At 60.9% G+C, this 22,815-nt stretch overlaps 1 protein-coding gene and 1 long non-coding RNA gene across 2 annotated transcripts; one reads left to right on the forward strand and one right to left on the reverse strand.

The window, feature by feature from the left end:
• Positions 1 to 8,717: 8,717 nt before the first annotated feature.
• On the forward strand, positions 8,718 to 10,098 carry LOC129464054 (uncharacterized). Its single transcript, XR_008651411.2, has 2 exons — positions 8,718 to 8,805; positions 8,877 to 10,098. It is a non-coding gene; the product is annotated as an uncharacterized lncRNA (long non-coding RNA).
• A 3,786-nt stretch (positions 10,099 to 13,884) lies between these two features.
• Positions 13,885 to 18,242, reverse strand: VENTX (VENT homeobox). Its single transcript, XM_055244832.2, has 4 exons — positions 17,942 to 18,242; positions 15,882 to 16,042; positions 15,299 to 15,796; positions 13,885 to 14,420 (listed from the first exon to the last, which is right to left on the reverse strand). The coding sequence occupies exons 1-3, from the start codon at positions 18,180 to 18,182 to the stop codon at positions 15,416 to 15,418; spliced, it is 783 nt and encodes a 260-aa protein (XP_055100807.1). The 5' UTR covers positions 18,183 to 18,242; the 3' UTR covers positions 13,885 to 14,420; positions 15,299 to 15,415.
• Positions 18,243 to 22,815: the final 4,573 nt, after the last annotated feature.

Consider the following 22,815-nt stretch of genomic DNA (forward strand, 5'->3'; position numbering starts at 1 on the left):
ATGGGGAGTCCAGGCTCAGAGCACCCCACAGGTGTGCAGGAACCGGGCTGGACAGGAACTGGCATGATCCACAGTGATTGCCTTTGGTGGCAAAACTTATTTCTTTTCTGCAGTGCTCACATTTCTCCATCATAACAATGTATCGTTTTACAAGCAGGAATAAATGAAAACGATGGCTGTTCAAAGCTTGCTGGAGAGAGGCGGCTGCAAAGCCCTGCTGCTCCCCGTGTTTCTGGAATCTGTTTACAGTTGTATCCGCGCTTCTCACAGACTCTGAGAAGGACACATATGTTTAAAATACACATATAACTTCCTCAAAGAACCACTGAAGGCCAGGCGCGGTGGCTCACGCCTGTAAGCCCAGCACTTCGAGAGGCTGAGGCGGGCGGATCACCTGAGCTCAGGAGTTCAAGACCAGCCTGGGCAACACGGCAAAATCCCGTCTCTACAAAAAATACAAAACTTGGCCCGGCGTGGTGCCTGTAGTCCCCTCTACTTGGGAGGCTGAGGTGGGAGGATCGCTTGAGCCTGGGAGGTGGAGGCTGCAGTGAGTCGAGATTGTACCCCTGTACTCCAGCCTGGGCCACAGTGAGACCCTGAAATAAAGAAAAGCTGTGGGCCGGGCGCGGTGGCTCACGCTTGTAATCCCAGCACTTTGGGAGGCCGAGGCGGGCGGATCACAAGGTCAGGAGATCGAGACCACGGTGAAACCCCGTCTCTACTAAAAATACAAAAAAAAAAATTAGCCGGGCGTGATGGCGGGCGCCTGTAGTCCCAGCTACTCGGAGAGGCTGAGGCAGGAGAATGTCATGAACCCGGGAGGCGGAGCTTGCAGTGAGCCGAGACTGCGCCACTGCACTCCAGCCTGGGCGACAGAGCGAGACTCTGTCTCAAAAAAAAAAAAAAAAAAAAATAGCTGTGGATGTGGCTGAATCGTGTGCACCACTGAACCCCAGCGCGGGGGCCTCACCCACCATCCATGCGACGCCCTCGCCAGGAAAAACAGAGCCATGTGACCGGGGAGGGTTGATGGGGGTGTCCAGAAGCCAGAGTGCCCTGGCAGGGTGGTCCCCACCCCATCTGTCCCTGGGGGTCTTCGTCTCCTTCTGTGCTGAACTCCACCCTCCGACAGCTCCCCATGGCTGCCCAAGGAGGGGTGGCGGGGTGTCAAGGAGGGTGGGCGGCGGGACCACGGGACAGAGGGGCTGTGCATCCTGGGTAATCCCACCCTCGCCCTGGGTGGCCACCAAGTGGTGCCGGCAGCTGGACCTGGGTGTGGAGTGTGGAGCCGAGTTCACCTGCCTTTTTGTGGCTCCCAGAGGAACACACAGAGACCCAACTGAGGCCAGCCTAACTGGGGCTGCTGAGGGTCAGCCCCAGCATCGGCTCAGGGCACCAAGGACCCAAGGAGATTGAGCAGGGGCTGCAGCCGCTAAGCGGGGGTTGGAGGTGGCAGAGCCCTCCTCAGCCTGGGGGAGCTCAGCCCTGTCCTCAGTGAGAAAGACCCCCGGCCCCCGGGAGTGGACAGCAGTGACCGCACAGGGGCCTGAGACCCGGGGCTGGGACCTGGGCTGAGTGTGGGGTCCAGACCCAGGTGGTAGAGAAAGGGGTGGGCTCTGCAAGTGAGTGTGTGTGCATGTGAGTGTGTGTGCAAGTGAGTGTGTAGTGCTGTACGCATCATGTGACGTGTGTATGTGTGTGGTGTGTGTCTACATGTGGTGTGGTGTGTGGGGTATGTATATATGTCGTGTGTACATGTGTGGTGTGTGGGGTGTGTATATATATGTGGTGTGTACCTGTGGGGTGAGGGGTGTGTATATATGTGTAGTGTGTACATGTGTGGTGTGTGTGTTGGGTGGCATGTGTGCACGTGAGACATAGGGGGTCCAGCCCGGTGGCCCCAGCTCCTGGCCAGGCGCTCCCAGGGGACAAAGGCTCCTGAACAAAGTGGCTTTGGCCCTTTCCGCCCGCCGTGACCTTGGAGGGCAGAAGAAAGTTCTCATGGCCCAGCGAGTGCTCCTGATATGTGGGTGTGCACAGGAGAAGAGAAAGAAAATATCAAGAAGCCGTGATTATCTCCTCTGAGGGAGTCACAGACACGCATCCTTGAAACGCCGGCCCTGAGCTTGGGGCAGGGCTCTCCCAGGGCCGGGGATTAACTCTTTGCCTCCCTCTCCCACCGGGGCTGGGGGCTGCCTACGGTGGCTCAGCTGAGCCCCTGGCCCACCAGCCCCCTGAGACCATCCCAGACCCTGCCAGGGGCCAGACAGTGATCAGCCTCTGGGCGCAGGCCCAGCCCTCCGTCTCCCCTACAGCCGGCCTGGAACACAGACTCCAGGGCCTGGCCTGCAAGGGGACATTCCATGGGGGCCCAGGGCCTCAGAAGCCTCAGGGCCTGGTCACCAGCTGCACTGCCCTCCACACATGATCTGGAGCAGCCCCAACACGCCTCAGGTCCTCAGTCTGACCTGGATCCCGGGAGCCCCCAAAGACAGACGAACTGACCTGGGTCCTGGTCATTGCTCCAAGCTCACGTCCTCTCCATAAACTTGGTGTGGGGCCACCAGATGTAGCAAGTAAAAATTCAGGACACACAGTTAATTCAAATTTCAGCAAAACAATGAAAACTTAGTGTGAATGCGTCCTAAATATTTCATGGGACATATTTATCCTAAGAAATGGTCAGTGTTCTTCTGAGACGCAGATCTGACCCTGTGCCCCGTGTTATTCTGACCAGGGCATCCTGGGGTCAGCTGACCACTACAGAGCGGGCACCCCCACGGCTCCGCCGCACAGCCCCAAGTTTTATTTCTATTTTATTTATTTTTTGTGGAATGAACAGTCTCAAGCGTACAAGCCCAGGGTTCTAGCAAATGCGCCCAGCGTGTAACCACCTGCTCCTCAGGCCACGGAACATTCTACCGGGGGCCCTGTCACCCCATGTGGTTTGACCTGCTCTGGGGAGGCCCGAGAACCTGTGTATCTGCTTCTTTTTTGTACAGTCGTCACGATTTTTTATCCATTTCTCTGTGGATGAAGGGGACTTGGGGACTTGGAGTGGTTCCTGTTTGAAGACCTTCTCCTTCTCCTTCTCCTTCTCTTTCTCTTCTTTTTCTTCTTTTTTTTTTTTTTTTTATATGGAGTTTCACTCTTGTTGCCCAGACTGGAGTGCAATGGCACAATCCCGGCTCACCGCAACCTCTGTCTCCCGGTTTCAAGCGAATCTCCTGCCCCAGCCTCCTGAGTAGCTGGGATTACAGATGCCAACTACCACGCCTGGCTAATTTTGTATTTTTAGTAGAGACAGGGTTTCTCTATGTTGGTCAGGCTGTCAGGCTGGTCTCGAACTCCCGACCTCAGGTGATCTGCCCGCCTCAGCCTCCCAAAGTGCTGGGATTACAGGCGTGAGACACCATGCCCAGCCTTCTTTTTTTTTTTTTTTTTGAGACAGGGTCTCGCTCTGTCACCCAGGCTGGAGTGCAGTGGCACCATCGCAGCTCACTGCAGCCTCGAACTCCTGGGTCAGGTGATCCTCCCGCCTCAGCGTCTCGAGTAGCTGGGACCACAGGTGCATCCACCACACATACCTAGTTTATTTTTTAATTTTTTATAGAGACAAGGTCTCACCATGTTTCCCAGGCTGGTCTCAAACTCTTGGGCTCAATCCTGCCTCAGGCTCCCAAAGTGTTGGGATTACAGGCGTGAGCCACCCACCACACCCGGCCCACAACATTCTTATTGAAGTCTTTCTGGGGACGGATGATTTCATTCCTCTTTGCAAATGCTTAGGAGTTGCCAGGTCACACGGTGGACACAGGTTTCATTTGTAAGACTCTGCCCATCTCCGAGGGAACTCTATTTCCAGCACCTCCTTTGACAGGTGGGGAAACTGAGGCCAGGAGCAGTCAGCTTTGCTCTAGGCCTTGGCTGCTTCTCTGGGGTAGCCACTGACATTGCCCGGCCTGCAACTCAGGTGTTGGTGGGGCCAGCATATAACCTGAGGGAAGTGCTGACTCCCGGGACACTGGCCCTACAGGGTGGGGGCTGCAGGGCAGGGTCAGGAGCAGAGAGGGACAGGGTGCAGGGCAGGACGAGGTGCAGGGAGGGATGGGGTGCAGGGCAGGATGGGGTGCAGGGTGGGGCAGGGTCAGGGCAGGCTGGGGTGCAGGGAGGGATGGGGTGCAAGGAGGGATGGGGTGCAGGGCGGACTGGGGTGCAGGGAGGGATGGGGTGCAGGGAGGGATGGGGTGCAGGGCGGGCTGGGGTGCAAGGAGGGATGGGGTGCAGGGAGGGATGGGGTGCAGGGAGGGATGGGGTGCAGGGCAGGACAGGGTGCAGGGTGGGGCGGGGTGCAGGGCAGGCTGGGGTGCAGGGTGGGCTGGGGTGCAGGGAGGGATGGGGGGCAGGGCAGGCCGGGCTACAGAGCGGGGCATGGTGGGGTGCAGGGCGAGATAGGGCAGGATGGGCTGCGGGGCAGGGTTGGGCCCAGCCTCAGGTTGTGGCTGAGGTCTCCATGTGCGATGAAGGAGGAGCAGGCCACCCTCTTCGCAAACTTCAGCAGGGAGAGTCCACCAAGGGTTAACCGTGGGCTGCCTTTGGCCAGAGACAGCTGCAGGGATACCCCCGCCACCCGCCCTCCACCAGGCCGCACAAGGAATGGAATAGAGGGAGTGGAGCTGCCTGAAGGCCATGCGTTATCACCGCCAGCTCCGTGCCAAGCACGTCTGCCAGACCCACAGAGATCCTTTCTGTCTCTGGTGGAGGGAGGGAGGGTGGCCGGTGTGTTTGGTGTGGAGGGGCTGCTGTTGGGGTCCGAGGTGCCCAGGGAGTGTCTGGACCCGCAGCGGGGCCCCTGCCCAGGTGGCCATCCTGACCCCTGCTGATGGGGGAAGGACCAGGACACAGTTCCCGGCTGGTGCTGGCTGGACTGCTGAGGCCTTCTTGGGGTGGGCGGTGCAGCAGGAGGCCCTGGGATGGTGGGAAGGATGCCCAGGGTGGGGGTCCTCTGCTTTCAGGCCCTTCCACTCCTGCTCTGCAAATCTCCGGCAGGAGGTCCCCAGGATGGGTGGGAGCCAGGCTGTGCGGCCTCCAGTGGGTGAGGTGGGGCTGCCCCCATGGGCCCTGTGCTGCTGCTCACAGGCTGGGTTTCATTCAAAGCACTGGCGAGCCACAGGGAGTTCGGGACGGGGCAGGTGTGTGGGGTGCGCCTGTCGGGAAGCCTGGGGTCCACCTGGGGGGGTCCTCGGCCCTCAGGGGCTGGGGTTTGCTCTGAGTCCCTCCCTTCACCTCACAGAATCCCCTGAGGGGTCTCAGGACCTCTAGGACTCGTAGCCGGGATGGCCAGGTGACACTGACACCTGGTCCCTCGGCCGCCTGCCCCTCTGACCAGTTCCACCCGGCAGCCCGAGCCCAAGACAGCACAAGACAGAGAGACAGAGACAGCAGGGAGGACCTGGGCAATTCTAGGCATCACCCAGTTCCTCACTTTGTTTTCCTACTTTTTTCTGGATTATAAACCCACACCTGCTGATCAGGAAGCACTTTAATCATCCACACGGGTTTAAAGCGGCATCCAGGGACCGGAGGGTTGGGCTGCACACAGGTGTGAGGACAGCCGCCCTCTGCCCACTGCCTGGCCCACTGCCTTCCGTGGCTCCTTGCCGCCTAGCGGGAAACAGAGCGGGGGTCTGGGCCCCCACTCAGTTGTCACCCCAGCTCCCAGGCTCCAGCCGACGGGGCCAGCAGGAAGACAGGCCCTGGGCTCCTCCACCCGCAGAGGCGGCAGAGGGCGGCCGTCCTCACACCTGTGTGCAGCCCGACCCTCCGGTCCCTGGATGCCACTTTAAACCCGTGTGGATGATTAAAGGGCTTCCTGATCAGCAGGTGTGGGTTTATAATCCAGAAAAAAGTTAGGGAAACAAAGTGAGGAACTGGGTGATGCCTAGAATAGCCCAAGGCCTCCCTGCTGTCTCTGTCTCTGTGTGTCTCTCTGTCTCTGTCTCCCTGCTTCCCCGCTGTCTCTGCCTCCCTGTATGTGTCTCTCTGTGTGTGTCTCTGTCTCTGCCTATCTGTCTCCCCACTGTCTCTGTGTCTCTGTGTCTGTCTCTTTGTGTGTCTCTCTGTCTCTGTGTCTTTGTCTCTCGGTCTCACTGTGTCTCTCTGTCTCTGTCCGTGTCTCTCTCTTTGTCTCTCTGTGTCTGTTGGTCTCTCTCTGTCTCCCCACTGTCTCTGTCTCTTGGTCTCTGTTTCCCCACTGTCTCTGTCTCTGTCCCTCTGTCTCTGTTTCTCTCTGTGTCTGTCTGTCCCTCTATGTCTGTGTTTCTCTCTGTGTCTGTCTGTCTCTCTCTGTCTCTGTTTCTCTCTGTGTCTGTCTCTCTCTGTCTCTGTCTGTGTCTCTCTCTGTGTCTGTTGGTCTCTCCATCTCTGTCTCTCTGACCCTCTGCCTCTCTCCTCCTTCCCTCTTGCAGAACCGAGGTCAGGAGCCCAAGGTCAGGGTCTGCACCGTGTATTTCCCAGAAGCCTCGCCGGGCAGCTGTAAACGGGGAGAAACGGGGAGAAATGGGGAGAAACGGGGAGGGCTAATGCCGGGTGGAGGCTCAGGATGGGGGGCTCTGCAGGGGCCTTTTGGGCCCAGGCCCCCGAAGTGTGATGCTGGGGCTCTCTGTGTTAGGTGTCTGGAGGAGTGGGACCCCCTCCCCTGCTAGCCCCCCAAGGACCCTTCCTTGGATCCGCGGACCTCATGGAGGTGAGGGACCATGGGCGTGTGTGAGTGAGGGTGAGCGTAAGTGTGTGAATTGTGCATGCGTGTGTGTGTGGATGTGCGTGTGCCTGCAGGAGTGAGCGTGAGCCTGAGTGTGTGAATTATGCGTGTGTCTGAGCTCCACGTTCCCTCCTCCCCCAGAAGGCAACCCTCAGCCTGCCAGCAGGTGGATGGAGCCCGGCAGCCCCCCTGTGCCCACTCTGGGCCTCATTGTGGGGGCCCAGCCCTGAGCAGGGCCTGTCCCCAGCCCCGTGTCCCCACCAGGAGGGCTTGTGACCGACTGATGTGCTCACCCCCACCCCTCTGTGGCCATCACTGGTCGTGACGATCACCTGCTTGGCCTGGCGTGCAGATCAACGGTTTGCACAAGGCGGGGGCAGAGGCTGCTCCCGTGGGGGGTCTGCAGAGCGGCCTGGCAGAAGGCTGGGTCATCGTCCGTCATCCCTATGGACCCTATGGCTCCTCCTGCCCAGCAGGGCCCACTCGTCCTTCCCCAGACGCGGGTCCTGGCCACCTCAGGGGCCATCAGGAGGGCGCTGGACGGTCTTGCAGCCCCACCTGGCCCCTCATGCCCCCCTGTGCCCCTCCCCACTCAGGGGACAGGAGACTCTCGAGTACAACCCCTAAGGCCCACCGCACCTGGGGGGTGTGTGGGCCCATTGCGTGCATGTCTGTGTCTGTGTGTGTGCCTCTGTGTACGTCTGTGTCTCTGTGTGTCTACATGTCTGAGTGTGTCTCCGTCTATATGTCTGTGTCTCTGTGTGTGTCTGTGTGTGTCTCTGTGTGTGTCTATGTGAGTCTGTGGGTGTCTACGTGTGTCTGTGGGGGTCTCTGTGTGTCCCTGCTGCATGTGGGTGCTGTGTCGGGTCAGTTCTGAGACTCTGGCCCTACAGATCACAGGTGCTGGAGCCAGGCGCCCGCACAGGCCTGCCTAGCAACGTTGAGTCTCCCTGAGGACGTGGTCACCGCAGAGGTCTCCGAGGCCTCAGCCTTGTTCCTTCGCCAGCATCCACTTGCCAACGTCCTGCGGAGAGGCCACTGGCTGGGGTTCAGAAGCCCTGTCCCCTGGCCACCTGTGGAAGCCCCGTCCCCTGGCCTCCTCTGGGCCTCTTCCTTGTGTCCTGAGCCTGGGACACAGGGGCAGCCCCAGACCTGCAGGAGTTCTGCTGCCTGCCTGGGGCCCTCTGCCAGGGGCTCCCTGGCCCTAAGAGAGGGTGTCTGCCTGCCTGTGTGGTCTCGCTCTGTGTGGGCAGCTGTGGGTCTGGCCAGCTGTCCCTGAGGGGCCCTCTCCCTCTGACCCTGCACTCTTGCCCCCAAGGCTGCAGAGCCTGGCCCCCCTCCACATGCTCGCGGGCTCTGTGGCCCGGGGAAGGCTCTGGGCCTCACTGGACCAGTGTCTACCTGATGCCGTGAATCCTTAGGGAGCCCCAGCTGTGGAGGCCGCCCCAGGTCAAGCAGGGCCACCTGCCCTGGGGGTGGGTCTGGTTCCCAGTGGCCGGGACAGTGTTGACACGCTGGCTGGGGGTTCTGAGAGCCCCTGTGAGCCAGGAGGCTGCAGGTGCAGCCCAAGGTACTGCTTATTGCTGAGCTGGGCAGGCCGAGGGAGGAGAGATGGCTCCTTCCCTGGACAAGCGATTCTTGCTCACGTGCGCTTTCTGGGCCCCTGACGCAAGCAGAAGCGCGTGGGGAGATAAGGGCTGGAGGAGGCGGGGGGACAGGCTGGCCCCGTCCCAGCTCCCGGCCAGCAGCCCCTGGCCCACAGCCCTCGCCCCCCACCCGCCCGCCCACCGGGCCCTGGCTCAGCACTCTTCTCAGAGCAGGTCTTTGTGCCCCAATCTGGCAGGTGCGGGGGTGGGACGGGGTCCTTGGCACGGAGCAGCCCTCTGGCTGCATGTGACAGCGGCGGCCAAGGTCTCCCCTGCGCATAAATGTGGAGCTCGCTCGGCAGCAGCAGAACTCCCGGCTCAGAGTTCTCCACCGCTCCTCCCAGGCTCACGAGGCTCATGGGCTACCCAGCACCAGCCGCCCAGGAGGCTGGACCACAGGTAAGACGAGGCCCAAGGCCTGCCTCTGGGAACTCGGCCCTGGCTTGGCTCTGCCCTCCTCACTCCCACAGGATCTCGGCGCCCACCAGGCCTCAGTCCCGACTTCTTCCTGCTGCCCGGCATGGGACCCTCCCCCAGGACAGCCACCTCCCGGTGCTGAAGAGCCGGCCCTCTGCAGAGCCGCCCGCCGTTCCTTTTTCCTATGCATATACTTCTTTGAGGATCTGGCCTAAAGAGGTATAGGGCATGGGAAAACGGGGCGGTCGGGTCCTCCCCAGTGGCACCTGCACCAGCGCACCTGCACCTGCCCCAGCAGCACCTGCCTCTTGACTTGGGACTCCGCCTGCTTCCTCTCTCCTTGGCCCGGGAGACCTGGGGCTTTGATCCCCGTGTCCTTGGGGCAGAAAGGGGCCAAATATTCTAGAACAAGGAAAACATGGATGTGTGCTTTTGTGTGGGTTCTGGAAGTGTCTGAGGAGGACGTGGTCCAGGCCTCTGCCCTGGGTTGATCTCTGCAGCCCCGGAGCTGGGACCCAGGATGCAGAGAGGAGGGCTGGAGCTGGGCGGTGCTGTGACCAGTCTGACCGGAGATGGGGTGGATGCATTACAGGAGGCGGCGGGAGGGACAGGCCTGGGCTCTGGAGCCGCCTGGTGGTCGGGGGAAGTGGGGCGGGGTGCCTGGGATCTTTGCTCTGGCTGGGAGGATCCACAACTCATTCTTTGGACATTTTCTTTGCAGACTACGAAGCTGCACCGTGTGGGGCCCACTTTTTACACAAGTGGGTGGCGGTGGATCCAGGCGCACAGACGGGAGGCGTGGCGGAGACGCGTGCACGCTGGGTCTGTGCGCTTTTGCTGCTTTTTTTTTTGAGATGGAGTCTCGCTCTGTCACCCAGGCTGGAGTGCAGTGGCATGATCTCTGCTCACTACAACCTCCATCTCCCGGGTTTAAGCGACTTTCCTGTCTCAGCCTCCCAAGTAGCTGAGACAACGGGCGCCCGCCACCGCACCCGGCTAATTTTTGTATTTTTAGTAGAGATAGGGTTTCACCTTGTTAGTCAGGCTGGTCTTGAACTCCTGACCTCATGATCCACCTCCCTCGGCCTCCCAAAGTGCTGGGATTACAGGCGTGAGCCACGCGTCCGGCCGGCAGTTACTTCTTAACAACTTTATTACTTTTGTAATCATGGGTATGAGTTGATTTTCTGGTCAGAAATTTCAGTAGAGCTAATTTCATTTAAATGTGTTAGATGTGGTAAAGTTTTGACAATAAATACAAATTTTGACAAAGCAGCTCTGTCGTGCTGGTCTCCTCTCGTTCGCGGTGGTTGGACATCACATTAGTCAAGTGTGGGAACTTAGTTAAAAATGCATAAACATAAAGGGGATGAAACGGCTCCTGGGGCCTTGGTTGGGGGCCTGGGCTGGGCACTGGTCTGGGGCCACCCGTCTGGTGACCAGGGTCGCCGGAACAAGTCCAGAGCCTGGGACCGGCCGGCAGTGTTGGGAGAGCTCAGAGGGATGGCTTGTGAGGGCGGGGGCCCCGCGACTTCCAGGCCTCCACAATGGCCAGGGTGGGACTGTGGTCTTGACTTCCCACTGAAGAAAAATGAACAGGGCGTCCCTCATCAGCCTGGTTTAAAGAATGACAGTCGGCTGCTGTCTTAAAAGGAGGCCTGAACGGGAGTCAGGAAGGCCCCACCCTTCAGCCAGAGTCCTCGTCAGCCGGCAGGGCCACGCCCAGGTCTTCGAAGGCCGCAGCCATAATCACCAATGAGCCTAGCAAATGGAGCAATGCGCTGGCTGACAGGCCCCCAGGCCCGTTATCAGGGGCTGCCTCCCCAGGCTGTGCCTCCTCTCCAAGCCTAGCCCTGATCTCATCTGATAGTCACCTCCCACCTCCCTCACAGCCTGCAGCCTGGGTGTCGGAGGGGAAAGATCAGGCAGCAGGCAGAGGGGTGGAGTGCTTCCAGCTGGGAGGGCCGCAGGCCACACGTGGAAGGGCAGCCACGCCCCCTAGCCCAACGAGCTCGGCTGCTCCCCCCGCCCCCAGGGAACGGTGGAGGTCGGCCCTGCTGCGGAGTCTCTTCCAGGCCTTTGAGTCACTCTTCCCAGGACACCTAAACATAGGATTTTAAATCTGCACAGACCAAAGCAGGTATCACCTCGCTGTGCTGTGTGGACATGCAGCAGCATGCTGTTACTCACAGACAGCGTCGGCAGAATAGCGGATGCAGGCGCGGCTGGATCCAGGGAGCCAAAGGCTCCGCCTCACTCTGTGCTCGTGCCCCGCCCGGCTGAGACCCTGCCTTGGGGAGTACCCAGGAGCCCCCTGAGAAGCTGACCGCCACTCCGGGGCACGAACGGAACCTTTCCGAGGTGGGGGTGGCAGAACCTCCCAGCCAGGCTGCAGAGGCAATGGGAGGAGGCCAGCTTTTCTGGTACTTACCTTTTTTTTTTTTTTTTTTGAGCTGTCTTGCTCTGTTGCACAGACTGGAGTGCACTGGCGCAATCTTGGCCCCCTGCACCCTCTGCCTCCTGGGTTCAAGTGATTCTCCTGCTTCAGCCTCCTGAGTAGCTGGGACTACAAGTGCCCGCCACTGTGCCTGGTTAATTTTTGTATTTTTAGTAGAGACGGTTTTCACCATCTTGGCCAGGCTGGTCTCAAACTCACCTCGTGATCTACCTGACTTGGCCTCCCAAAGGGCTGGGATTACAGGCGTGAGCCACCGCGCCAGCCCAGGTGATTTCTCTTTGACTGGGGGCTGTGCAGGGCCCCACCAAACACCCCTAAAGGGGGCCGAGGCCTGCTTCTGTTCAATGAGCCCACTTTGCTCCAGGGGTCCTGGTGTGGCCTAGGAGGTCCTCTACCACTTCCTCACGGCCTGGAAGCCGCTCAGAATGGGAGCGAATGCTGGGCCTCGGAACAGACGCGGGGCCAGCTAGGGGCCGGGTCCAAGCAGTTTCCTGGATAGTCTCAGGTGCACAATCCAAAAAAAGAAGTGCACGAGCCCCGTGGACTCCCGGCAGAGAGGGGAGTGGATATTCTGGCATATTTATGTCATGCTATACCTTGAACCCTCTGAATGTCAGTTTCAGAACTGAGGCCCTGAGCGCTGCCTCCGGAGACAGGGTGTTCCCCACACCTGAGGACACGGACCACTCCCCAGCACCGCCCCCAGCCCCTCGGAATCATCCCCACCAGCTGTGCAGGGCTGCGCTTTCCCACACTTCTTCGTCACGGCTCATGTGTGCACCTGCGGCTGCGGCTGCGTCTCCCCGGCTTCTGCACCAAGGGCACCCCACCCTCTCTCCCAGAGGCTTCTGCAGGAGCCCAGCTGAAGGCCCTGGGAGCCCCCGAGGGTTCCTGTCCACTGGAAGTTAGATGTGCAGGTTCCCGGAGATTCTTGGCAGGATATTTTGTAGTGACTCCACCTCCCACTCCATCCCACGGGGAAGAAGCCGGCATAGCCCTCGGCCCCACATGGCTGAGCAGCTCAGAGGGAAAGGAGGTGAGCAGGAAGCCTGGTGGCATCCAGCAGGCCCTGGGCCCATCAGCAGCCAGAACCCCCCAGCGTCCACACCTGGCCCCACAGCCTCCCTGTCCTGACAGCCACTTGGGTTACAGAGAGGACAAGGCAGAGGTGACAAAGGGTGTCCGGGGCTTGGGGGAGACACACGACATATACACAGTACACAAGTTCACTACCCACCCACACACAGTACATGTGTTCACTACACACATGCACAGCACACACGTTCACTACACAAGCAGACACGACACACGTGGTACATACAACACACATACACAGTACACACATTCACCACATGCACACAGGACATGCACACGCTACACACATGACAGCACACATTACACACACAGCATACACACGATACAGGAACACCACATGTGCATACACATTACACATGTACAGCATACACGATACAGTAACACACGTGCATACACTACACACGCACACACAACACATATACACCCCACATCCAGAGCACAACATGGAATTCTCACATCCATGACATGTACGTCTACTCACACCACACACATTACATGTGACACACCCACAAGTGACTCAGCTTCAGCAGGAATCATTGTGGACCTCAGGAGTTCTGGAGGGGCGTCTACAGACAGTTGTTTTCTGATGCATCTTGGCTGGACCCCAAGACTTTGTCTCTCAGAGAGCTGGACCCTGAGGGCCCCTGTCCTACCCCCCGACCCCTGCCCTCCGGCTCGTCCAGGCCGCACCCCTCGTGCCCAGCTCTGCTGAGATCTCCTCACAGATGCAGCTTCTGACCAACTTCCTCTGCCTGGGATGTGTGGGTGTCTCTGCTCCGCCGCCCTGCGTCCCCAGTCAGGTCAGGACCCCCAGTGCTTGTAAGATGTCCACATGGGGATGTTGAGTGGGGTGGGGCCGAGAGCACCTGGGGCACTGTGCTTGTGGGGGCAGCTGGGGGCATCCAGGAGCAGAGGACTTGCCGAACTCTGGGCCTGACGTCCAGCGGTCAGCCAGAGGACCCCAGGGGAGAGCGGAAACAGGCTGCGGCCAGCGGAGTGGTCACTGCATCCCGGCCAGCTGTGACGCAGCAGGTGGGTGGAGTAGGGCTCAGGGGCATCTTGGTCTTCAAGGTCCACCCAGATGCCAGCAGCCCATGGGGCCTCGGCCAACTCACTCTGCAGCCCCGGATGGGGGACAGGGAGAGAAGTTTGGAAGTCACAGGTGGCAGAGCCTTCCCTGGGCCTGAGGGCCTTGTGGATCCCCCAGAACTCAGGGTCCAGGTCCCTGCTGGACACTTGGAGCCCGCCCCACTCGTCAGCCTGCGGGACTTTGCCCTTTTCCAGGGCTCCTCATCTGTAGGATGGAGCCAGGGCCCTAAGAAGGCCCAGGTGTGCCTCCGAACAGGCCCAGCTCAGCCCCAAGGGGCTGCCCGTCTTGTAGGGCCCAGTGTGCTGGCAGGACCTCAAGACACCACCAGGCCAGGGCCCTTACTCACCGGCGGACCCGAAAGCAATAGGCAAGGGCGGTGAGGGGCACTTGTACTTTTATCATGGACAACGTGCCCCCATCCACATCCACAAATCAGTGCTGTCCAGGCCAAAGCCAGTAGCCCCTGTCCAGCCACTGCCCTCTGAGGGCCTCGCCCAGGCTTCTGTCACATCGTCACTCGCCAGGACGATGCACAGCAGCTGTTCCCCTCTTACCTGACGTTGTATTGCAAAAGCACATGCCGGTTGTAAACACTTCCAACAAGGGAGAAACGAGCAAGGGTAAAGTGGAACTCGCTGTGGACGCGGCCGAAGGACCACGCTTCTGCTTCTGTTGGGGTGCCCGGGTGGGTTTCACAGGTCGCCTCCAGTTCTGCAGGCTGAACCCGTCTGCCTGGGCGCCCCGCGCTGCCTGCCTCCTGGGCACTCTGGGACGACGTGGATGGATGTGCACTTGCCTCAGTTTCCACGCATGCAGTCAGGAGTCTGCACCAAGAACGGTCCATCAACGCGGGAGTCCTCCCCGGGAGGGGCTTCCGTGCCTCCCATTCTGGGCACTTCCAGACCTTCAGCGGGAAGTGCTGTCCTTGAGTCATTCTGTTTTGTCCCGAGGCTGCTGCGAGGAGGGGGACAGGTGAGCACGTGTTGGAGGGTGGGGACCTGCGGGACGGTTCAGTCGAGGCACAGCCGCAGGTCCCCGCTTTCCCTGGCCCGAGAAGAGCAGCTCTCAGCAAGCTGTGGGTACAGTCCCGGCTCACGCACGGCCTAGAGCACACTGCAGGGCCCCAGCATCCCCGCCTTCATTTTCACCTTTGTTCCCTCCTGCTTTCCAGCTTTGGAGTTCTTGTTAAGAGGGACTTGAACCACAAGGCTATAAACACGACACCTGCATTCCCTGTTTTCTTTTTTACAAAGCTTACAACCTTTACTGTTTCCAGCTGGAAAACCAGTTTTTCCAATCCTTTTTTAAAAACAAATGATCCTTTTATCATACGCTGAAAGCCCCACCCATGACAAGCCCACTTCTGCGTTTGACTCTGTTCACTGACCCTTCGTTTCCTTCCTAAACCGACTTGGTAACTTTCAGTGAAGAGGTGGCTTTAATAAATACATTCTCAGGGCCAGGTACAGTGGCTCACGCCTGTAATCCCAGCACTTTGGGAGGGCGAGGCGGGTAGATCACAAGGTCAGGAGTTCGAGACCAGCCTGGCTAACATGGTGAAACCCCATTTCTACTAAAAATAGAAAAAATTAGCCGGGCGTGGTGGCGGATGTCTGTAATTCCACCTACTCGGGAGGCTGAGGCTGGAGAATGGCTTGAAGCTGGGAGGCGGAGGTTGCAGTGAGCCAAGATTGTGCCACTGCACTCCAGCCTGGGCGACAGACAACACTCCGTCTCAAAAAAAATACATATATGTATATGTGTATATATATATGTGTATATATATATATGTGTGTATATATATATATATATATATATATATTCTCCAGAACCTTTGTGTGGGTCAGGGTGAGAGGTGCCACTACGATGTGAACAGAACAGCTGAGTCCTCCAGGTAGGAGCCAGGTGCGATCAGCAAGACCGCGAGTGTGGGAGTCAGAGGCGCCTCCTCAAAATGCATCCCCTGTCTGTGGCAGAGCACACAGGCCCTGGGGCCCCGTGGACAGGGCTGGTCCCAGCGTAGGCAGGCCACTTCCTGGGGTAGGGGGGTGGGACGCCAGAGGCTGCCCGCAGCAGGAAGCCCCCGCAGAGGCCAGGCCCTCTTGTTCCACTTGGCAGAGACCCCAGAAGGAGCCAGGGGGCAGCATCAGAGCCTGGGGCCCGGGCAGGGGTGCCCAAGGGCATAGCAGCTGCAGGCCATTGGCAAGGCCAGAAGACGGTGAGTGGAAAGCTGGGGGCGTGTGGAGAGATCCCGAGAAGGGGCTGTGCAGCTGGGGGTCCTGCATTTGCCGTTTGTGTTTCATCCGGCGATTCTGAAACCAGGTTTTTATCTGCAGGAAAAGCAAGATCAGGGCAGGGGTGAGACTAGGCCACTGGCCCACCCTTGCCCACCCCAGCCTGCCCGGCCCACCTCACCTGGACCTCTGAGAGCTGCATCTTCCTGGCCAGCCTCTTCCGCTCCAGAGGGCTCAGGTACTGGTGGTGCTGGAAGACGCCCTCCAAGGTGCGGACCTGCTCCGTGGTGAAGGCCGTGCGGACACGGGGGGCCCGCAAGTTATTTGGCTTCTTACTCAACCCTGACATAGAGGGTAAAGGCATTTGGCTCAACATGCCACCCCACGGGGCAAGCTCACGCCCACGGGTAACAGGTGAAGACAGCCATGCTGGGGGCTGGGCAGGGCAGATCTTCTCACCTGACAGTGACCAGCAGCAGCACCCCCGCCGCCTCCCAGGTCACGCCTCCCAGGTCACGTGCGTGCGGAAAGGGGGCTCAGAGAGGGGGCTCAAGGGAGGAGGGAATGTTAACAGCAGCTGGGGCCTGCCCTCCGCTCAGTTCTCTCAGTTCTGCCCCATCCCACACTTCCCTTCCAGAAGCCGGTTCCCAGGATGCCCTTCCTGCAGCCTTCCAGGCAGGTAAGGTAGAGTCCACTGTATGCAAAGGCCTGGCGAACCACCCAGGGGGACCCGTCCCTGTCCCAGCTCCTCAGCCAGCGGAGGCCAGCTCAGTTCATCCCCAGGCCCATCGTGGTCAAGTCTGTTTCCTAATTTCTAAGTTAAGGAATGGGGGCTGGCACTAAACAGCCCCACAAGGTGGTCTGTGGAGCTGGGTCTGGGTCCCAGGAAGGAGGCCAACGTGGCCAATCGAGCTCAATATGAAATGCAAGTGTGACCAAAACGCTCACTGGAGTTTCTGCGGAAGGAAGCATATTTTACCGAGTCTCTTAACGTTAGCCTGAAAGCACCTGGTAGACCCAAAAAGCAAATGCCTTGTGGCAGGGAGGGCTGTAGGACTGGCATCAGGAAGGGGGTTGCGGGACAGGGATGGCTGGCTTTTAAGGGGTGGGGCAGGAAAGCTAGCTGGGGAGAATACATTTAAATTTTCATTTCCCTGGAGTACAGTCACTCCATAAGGATCAGTCAAATTTTTAAAAATGAAAACTTGGCCGGGCGCGGTGGCTCATCACGCCTGTAATCCCAGCACTTTGGGAGGCTGAGGCGGGCGGATCACAAGGTCAGGAGATCGAGACCATTGTGAAACCCCGTCTCTACTAAAAATGCAAAAAATTAGCCGGGCGTGGTGGCGGGCGCCTGTAGTCCCAGCTACTCGGGAGGCTGAGGCAGGAGAATGGCGTGAACCCGGGAGGCGGAGCTTGCAGTAAGCCGAGATTGCGCCACTGCACTCCAGCCTGGGCAACAGAGTGAGACTCTGTCTCAAAAAAAAAAAAAAAAAAAAAAAAAAAAGAAAACTTGTAGATGATGTCAACCCCACTTTTGACCAAGTACTACCTTATAAACCTAAAAGTGGTGATGACATCACAAAGACTAAAACACAAACGCAGAGAACCTTTGTTCTCAGCAGACAACAGAGCATCTGGGCGGCCACAGAGGGAACTTCAGAGTTTCTGCAGGCATCGGGGTCACCGCCACCCTACAGCGAACCTGCAGGCTCTTTAAAGACAGCTATGCTCCAGGTGGCCTGGAACGGGCTTGAGCCTAGATGCTGAGCAGGCACCGGCTTTGCTGGGGGGCGGGGCTTGGCAAATCATCCAGACCCCCGGAACTGGGTCCCGATGGTTGCGGGGCTGGAACACCAAGGGCACAGGTGCCCACGCCCGCGCTGTGTTTCAGGGAGCGCCCAGAATCAGGGCAAGGAGGTGCGGGCAGGGACCCCTTGGACGGTCCCTCGGCACCAGGCCAGGGTGGGGGACGGGGACACAGCTGAGGAACGGGGTGACAAGGGAGGCAGAGGAGTCCACGGGGGGCTCAAGGAGAGAAAATCCAGGTCAAGGCTTTGGTTCCGAGGGAAGCTGCGCTCCAGTGAGGGCGCAGGTAAGGCCTCCGCCAGCCCTCATGGAAACGCCCCCGCCCCTGACCTAGTCCGCAGGGCACCGCGGGGAGTGCAGCTGCCGGGCTCCTGGCCTCTCCCCAACTCCCATCTCCACCTGGGAAGGAAGGGACCCCCCACCCGGACCTACCGGCCACGCTCCTCTCCGGCGCAGGCAAATTTGAGGACCTGCCGGCCTCCTTGATGCTGACGGCCTGAGGGGGCTCCCGGGAGCCGGATGTCTGGCCCGGGCCAGGGAGGCTCCCCGGGGAGACGTCGGCAGGCCTGGGGGTGTGGGTTGGCCCTGAGCAGCTGCTCTGGGAGAGCCAGTCCACGGAGCCAAAGCTGGAAGGCTGCTGCCGGCCACGAGGTGGGGAGGAGGAGAGGCGCATGGCGGCCAGGTGGGCCGGAGGGAAGGCCAGGCGGGGCTGGGCAGGCGCAGGATCCACCTCGGGCCTCGCCAGGCGGCGGCGTTTATAAGCCCAGGAGGAGGGGGCGGGAGCCCGGTTTGCATACACGGCTAATGCCCAGATAAGCAGCGCCTAATTGCCTTCGATTCAGAGGCACAAAGGAGGCCGTTCACACCTCCCCGGCTCCTCGCTGTCTCGGGGAGGGGCGGGGCTGCGGGCCCTGGTTAATGGAGAGGTGATGGTTCGGGATCGGTCACCTCCTTTCATCTCTCCCAACCCCCACCCCGCGGGCCGAGGCAGCAGGAAGGTAGGAGGGTCCCACTCCCACTTGGGCCTGTCCTGAGAGGTGCGGGGCGACCTCTTCTCTCCAGGGGGATGCTGGCGCCTGTGTCCAGCCCGGACACCCGAGGGCGAGCAGGCTTCAGGCTGGGAGAGTCAGGGCGGACTTACGCTGGGAGGAGGCTTCAGGCTGGGAGAGTCAGGGCGGACTTGGGTTGGGAGGAGGCTTCAGGCTGGGAGAGTCAGGCCGGTGCCCGCGTGCGCTGCGTCCAGGCTGTGCGGCCGCGCAGGAACCGAGGAAGGCTTTCCCGGGAAGAGACGCGGGGGGCCCGGGGAGCGGCGCGCGGGGGCGGGAATGTCGGGAGGGGCCTCTCGGGGGACTCGGCCGCCTCCAGCCCTCATCTGGCTCCTCTGGGGGACTCACTCCCGGGGCCATCGCAGGAGCCTCCGCATTCGGGCGCGGACGGCTCCCTGACTCCATCCCGAGCTGGAAGGGCCGGAGCCACTGACTCGCACGGCCGAGTAGGAACTCCGCGTCGGCTGCGGGACTGGCGCGTCCCCGCCAAGCCAGGCTGTCCCCACTGTGGCCAGGGCGGGGGCAGAGCCGCCGGTGACTGTGGAGCCCAAACCTCACAGGGACGCCCTGAGCACGGGCCCCCGGGACGGTCATAGCGACGCGCGGCCGCTGCTCCCACGAACCTGAGTCCCGAGCTGTCTGCGTCTCCGCGTCCTGGGCGTCCCCGGGTCGCCTGCGCGTCGGCGTGGGGCGCGGGGACCGACGTGACCGGGCGGGAGGCAGCCACGCCGAGAGCGTTCGCTCCGGCCTCGGACCAGCTCCGCGCGCGCCGGGACACACGGACTCGCGCTGCGCCCACGCCGAGGGTAGGACGGTGTCTCCCGCGCACTGGCTTGGGGTCCGCAACGGCGTCTCCGGAGGCCGGAGTTAGGCGCGGGCGCAGGTCCGGCCCCCGAAGCCATGCGGGGTTTCGGCGCAGACGGGGTCCACGGAGCAGCCCCGACTCCCGGCCAGGTCCTGACCGCGGCTGCCTCAGCGCCCACCCCGCCCGCGGAAATCAGAAAGACCGGCGGGCCTCGCCCCACGGTTACGCCCACCCCAGCCAGCCGAGCCTCCCGGGCTGAGCAAAGAGGGAGGAGCCCGGGAGGCGGGCGCTGGGGCGGGACCTCAGCCGGGAACCGATCGGCGGCCGACCTGGGGTCACAGGTGAGGGGTCGGGGAACGGACCGTGCCGCAGCTGACCCTGGTCTAACTCGGACCCTGCCGGCCCAGTTAGGTCACTGGGCCCTCAAGGGGGAGGCTGGCGGGGGTGGGGCGCTGGGGGCTTTGGACGTGGCCTCGGGGGTAAAGCCAGGAGCGGTCGGGGGCCAGGAAGCCGGCCTAGACCCCCTCCCCACTTCATCTCCGGAGAGACCGGGTCACTAGAGGGGCTTTGAGCCACTGCACAGGACCGGCAGAGTGTCCCGGCCAGGGGCAGCGAGGGCCCAGATGCCTGCGGCCACAGGGCTGGCCCCCAGGATGCCCCATGGGGCAGGTCCCCAGCACTCCCGCAGTGGGGGCGGCCCTGCCACTTGGGAGCAGAGGCCGTGGGGGTGGGGGCTGCGGCGGGGCAGTGCCTCAAAGTGGAGCAAGACAGCACACCCTCACACCCCCGCCCCGCCAAAACATACAGAACGTTCCACAGGCAGGGAAAAGGCCCAGAAGCATCCCTTACATAAAGAGGAACACCCCGAACATGGATTTGCGAAACGCCAGCACCCAGCCTTCCATTTCTCCATTTCTAATTTCTGGGGGCCCGGGCCGCGGTGTCTCAGCCCCTTTCTGTACGTGGTTCAGCCCCCCCACCCCCAGCTCTACATAGAGCCCCTCCTGCCAGTTTCCCAGCTCCACCCCCCACCTCCACCTGAACCGCCCCCTCCGACCCCCCCAAGTCCGAAGACAACCTCACCTTCACACAGCAGGGTCAGACAGCCCCTCTCTTCTGGGCCCCCACCCCAGCCCCTTGCTGCAGCCGGGGTGGCCTCTCTCTCCTGCCCAGCGGCCCCGCCGCTGTGGCTCAGGCCTCCCCGCCTCCTGCAGCCCCGGCCCCTCCCTCCACCCTCCCTCTAGGGCCCGCCGAGGCTGCTCTAGCCCAGGCCTGGGGGTCCCCAAAGCCTGCGCCTCCAAGCCTCCGTCCGCCCCCTGATGCGCTGCCATGGGTAGGAGACTTAGGCGCCCCCACCCCCCGCCTCCTTCCTCCCAGCCCCTGGGGCAGTCCAGCCCTGAGAATTGCACCTCGCACGCCCCAGAGCGTGGTCTCCGCGGGCGTCGCCCCGTCCCCCACCCTCGGGGGCCAGGCCGGGTTGCGCTGGGCAGCGAAGTTCCGCGTCACTCCCAGGCCGGCAGCCCCGCCCCCGCGCACAGCCCAGAGCCCAACTAGTCCCCGAAACGCGCTACCCCCGAGTCCACGGCCTGAGGACAGGCACCGGGCCCAGCGCCTGCTGCGGGCCCCGTCGCGACTCGCCCGAGCCTCCTCCGAGCACTCTGGGACCACCTGATGCGGAGGCCCCAACACCGACCCCCGTGGCCTCGGCCTCCCTGACACCCCACGTGTCCCCTTCCCCGACGCCCCACGATCCCCTCTCCCCAACACCTCCACGCCCCCCTCCCCGACACCTCCATGCCCCCCTCCCCGACACCCCCACGAGCCCCACTCTTCGACACCCCCACACCCCCTTTCCGTGACACCCCCATGCTTCCCTCCCGGACTCCCCCACCCGACCCTCCCCGACACCCCCACACTCCTTCCTCCCTACACATCCACGCCCCCTTCCCACACTCCCCCGTCCCCGACTCCTCCACGCCCCCCTCCCTGACACCCCCACACCCCTCCCCTACACCCCCACGCCCCCCTCCCTGACTCCCCCACGCCCCCCTCCCTGACTCCCCCACGCCCCCCTCCCCGACACCCCCATGCCCCCTTCCCCAACACCCCCACCCCCCTCCACTACACATCCACGTGCCACACTCCTCGACACCCCCAGGCCTCCCTCCCCGACACCCCCACGCCCCCTCCCCGACACCCCCACGCTCCCCTCCCCGACTCCCCCCCACTGCCCGCTCCCCGACACTTGTCTACTAGGAAGTGGGGCTGGTCTGGTGCATGGCCGCTAAAGAAACGCTAAGCCGGCCAGATGCGATAGCTCACGCATGCAATCCCAGCACTTCGGGAGGCCAAGGTGGTTGGGTCACCTGAGGTTGGGAGTTCGAGACCAGCCTGACCAGCATGGTGAAACCCTGTCTCTACTAAAAATACAGAATTAGCCAGGCGTGGTGATACACGCCTGTAATCCCAGCTACTCGGGAGGCTGAGATAGGAGAATCGCTTGAACCTGGGAGGTGGAGGTTGTGGTGAGCCAAGATCGCATCATTGCATTCCAGCCTGGGCAACAAGAGCGAGACTCCATCTAAAAAAAAAAAAAAAAAAAAAAGGCAACGCTAAACCAACTGTGCTCAGACACTGGCCCCATAAAACAGCACACAGGAGGCGAATCCTGCCATGCCTACAGAGTACCTTACTTATTTTGGAGGCAGGCTTTCACTGTTTCCCAGGCTGGAGCGCCTCATGTGATCACAGCTCACTGCAGCCTTGACCTCTGGGGCCCAAGCGATCCTCCTGCCTGAGCCTCCAGTGAAGCTGGGACTGCAGGTGCGTGCCACCATGTCCAGTTAATTTTTGTGTATTTGGTAGAGATGGGATTTTATCATGTTGCCCAGGCTGGTCTCAAACTCCTGAGCCCAAGTAATTCTCCGCCTCAGCCTCCCGAAGTGCTGGTATTACAGGCATGAGCCACCGCATTTGGCCCCTAGATTGATTTAAACAGCCAAAATATACTCCCTGCACCAGATTAGAAAGCATTAGAGGTCCGGGCCCCGTGTATTCAGATTCATGATTCTGATACCGGGCTCAGGAGGATCACAGCATGTGGCCCCCGCCCCACTACCTGAGCGGGAAGGCAGATGAATTCTGCTTGGTGCCCCTAAATGGCTCCAGCCCAGGGATGGGTCCTCCCGAGTGATAGAGTGGCACAGCCCCCACCCTTAGGGTGTTGGTGTGTTTGCTGGGATGTGGCTGTCTGGACCTGGGCTTGCTGTCAGGCATAACCTTCTAGAGCAACAGGGTCATGTAGGGTGCACCTAAGCTCTGTTTCAGACCCCACTGTGGCCCCAGCCTGTGACTCTGACCTTTGGGGGCTGTGTATGTGAGGGGGAATGTTTGCAAGCTTGGCTCATCCAACAGGCTTTTAGCAGCTTGGAGATTCTCAGGAAACACAGCAGGGT

Source organism: Symphalangus syndactylus, chromosome 2 (assembly GCF_028878055.3).
Source record: "Symphalangus syndactylus isolate Jambi chromosome 2, NHGRI_mSymSyn1-v2.1_pri, whole genome shotgun sequence".
NCBI classification, from domain to species: Eukaryota; Metazoa; Chordata; class Mammalia; order Primates; family Hylobatidae; genus Symphalangus; species Symphalangus syndactylus.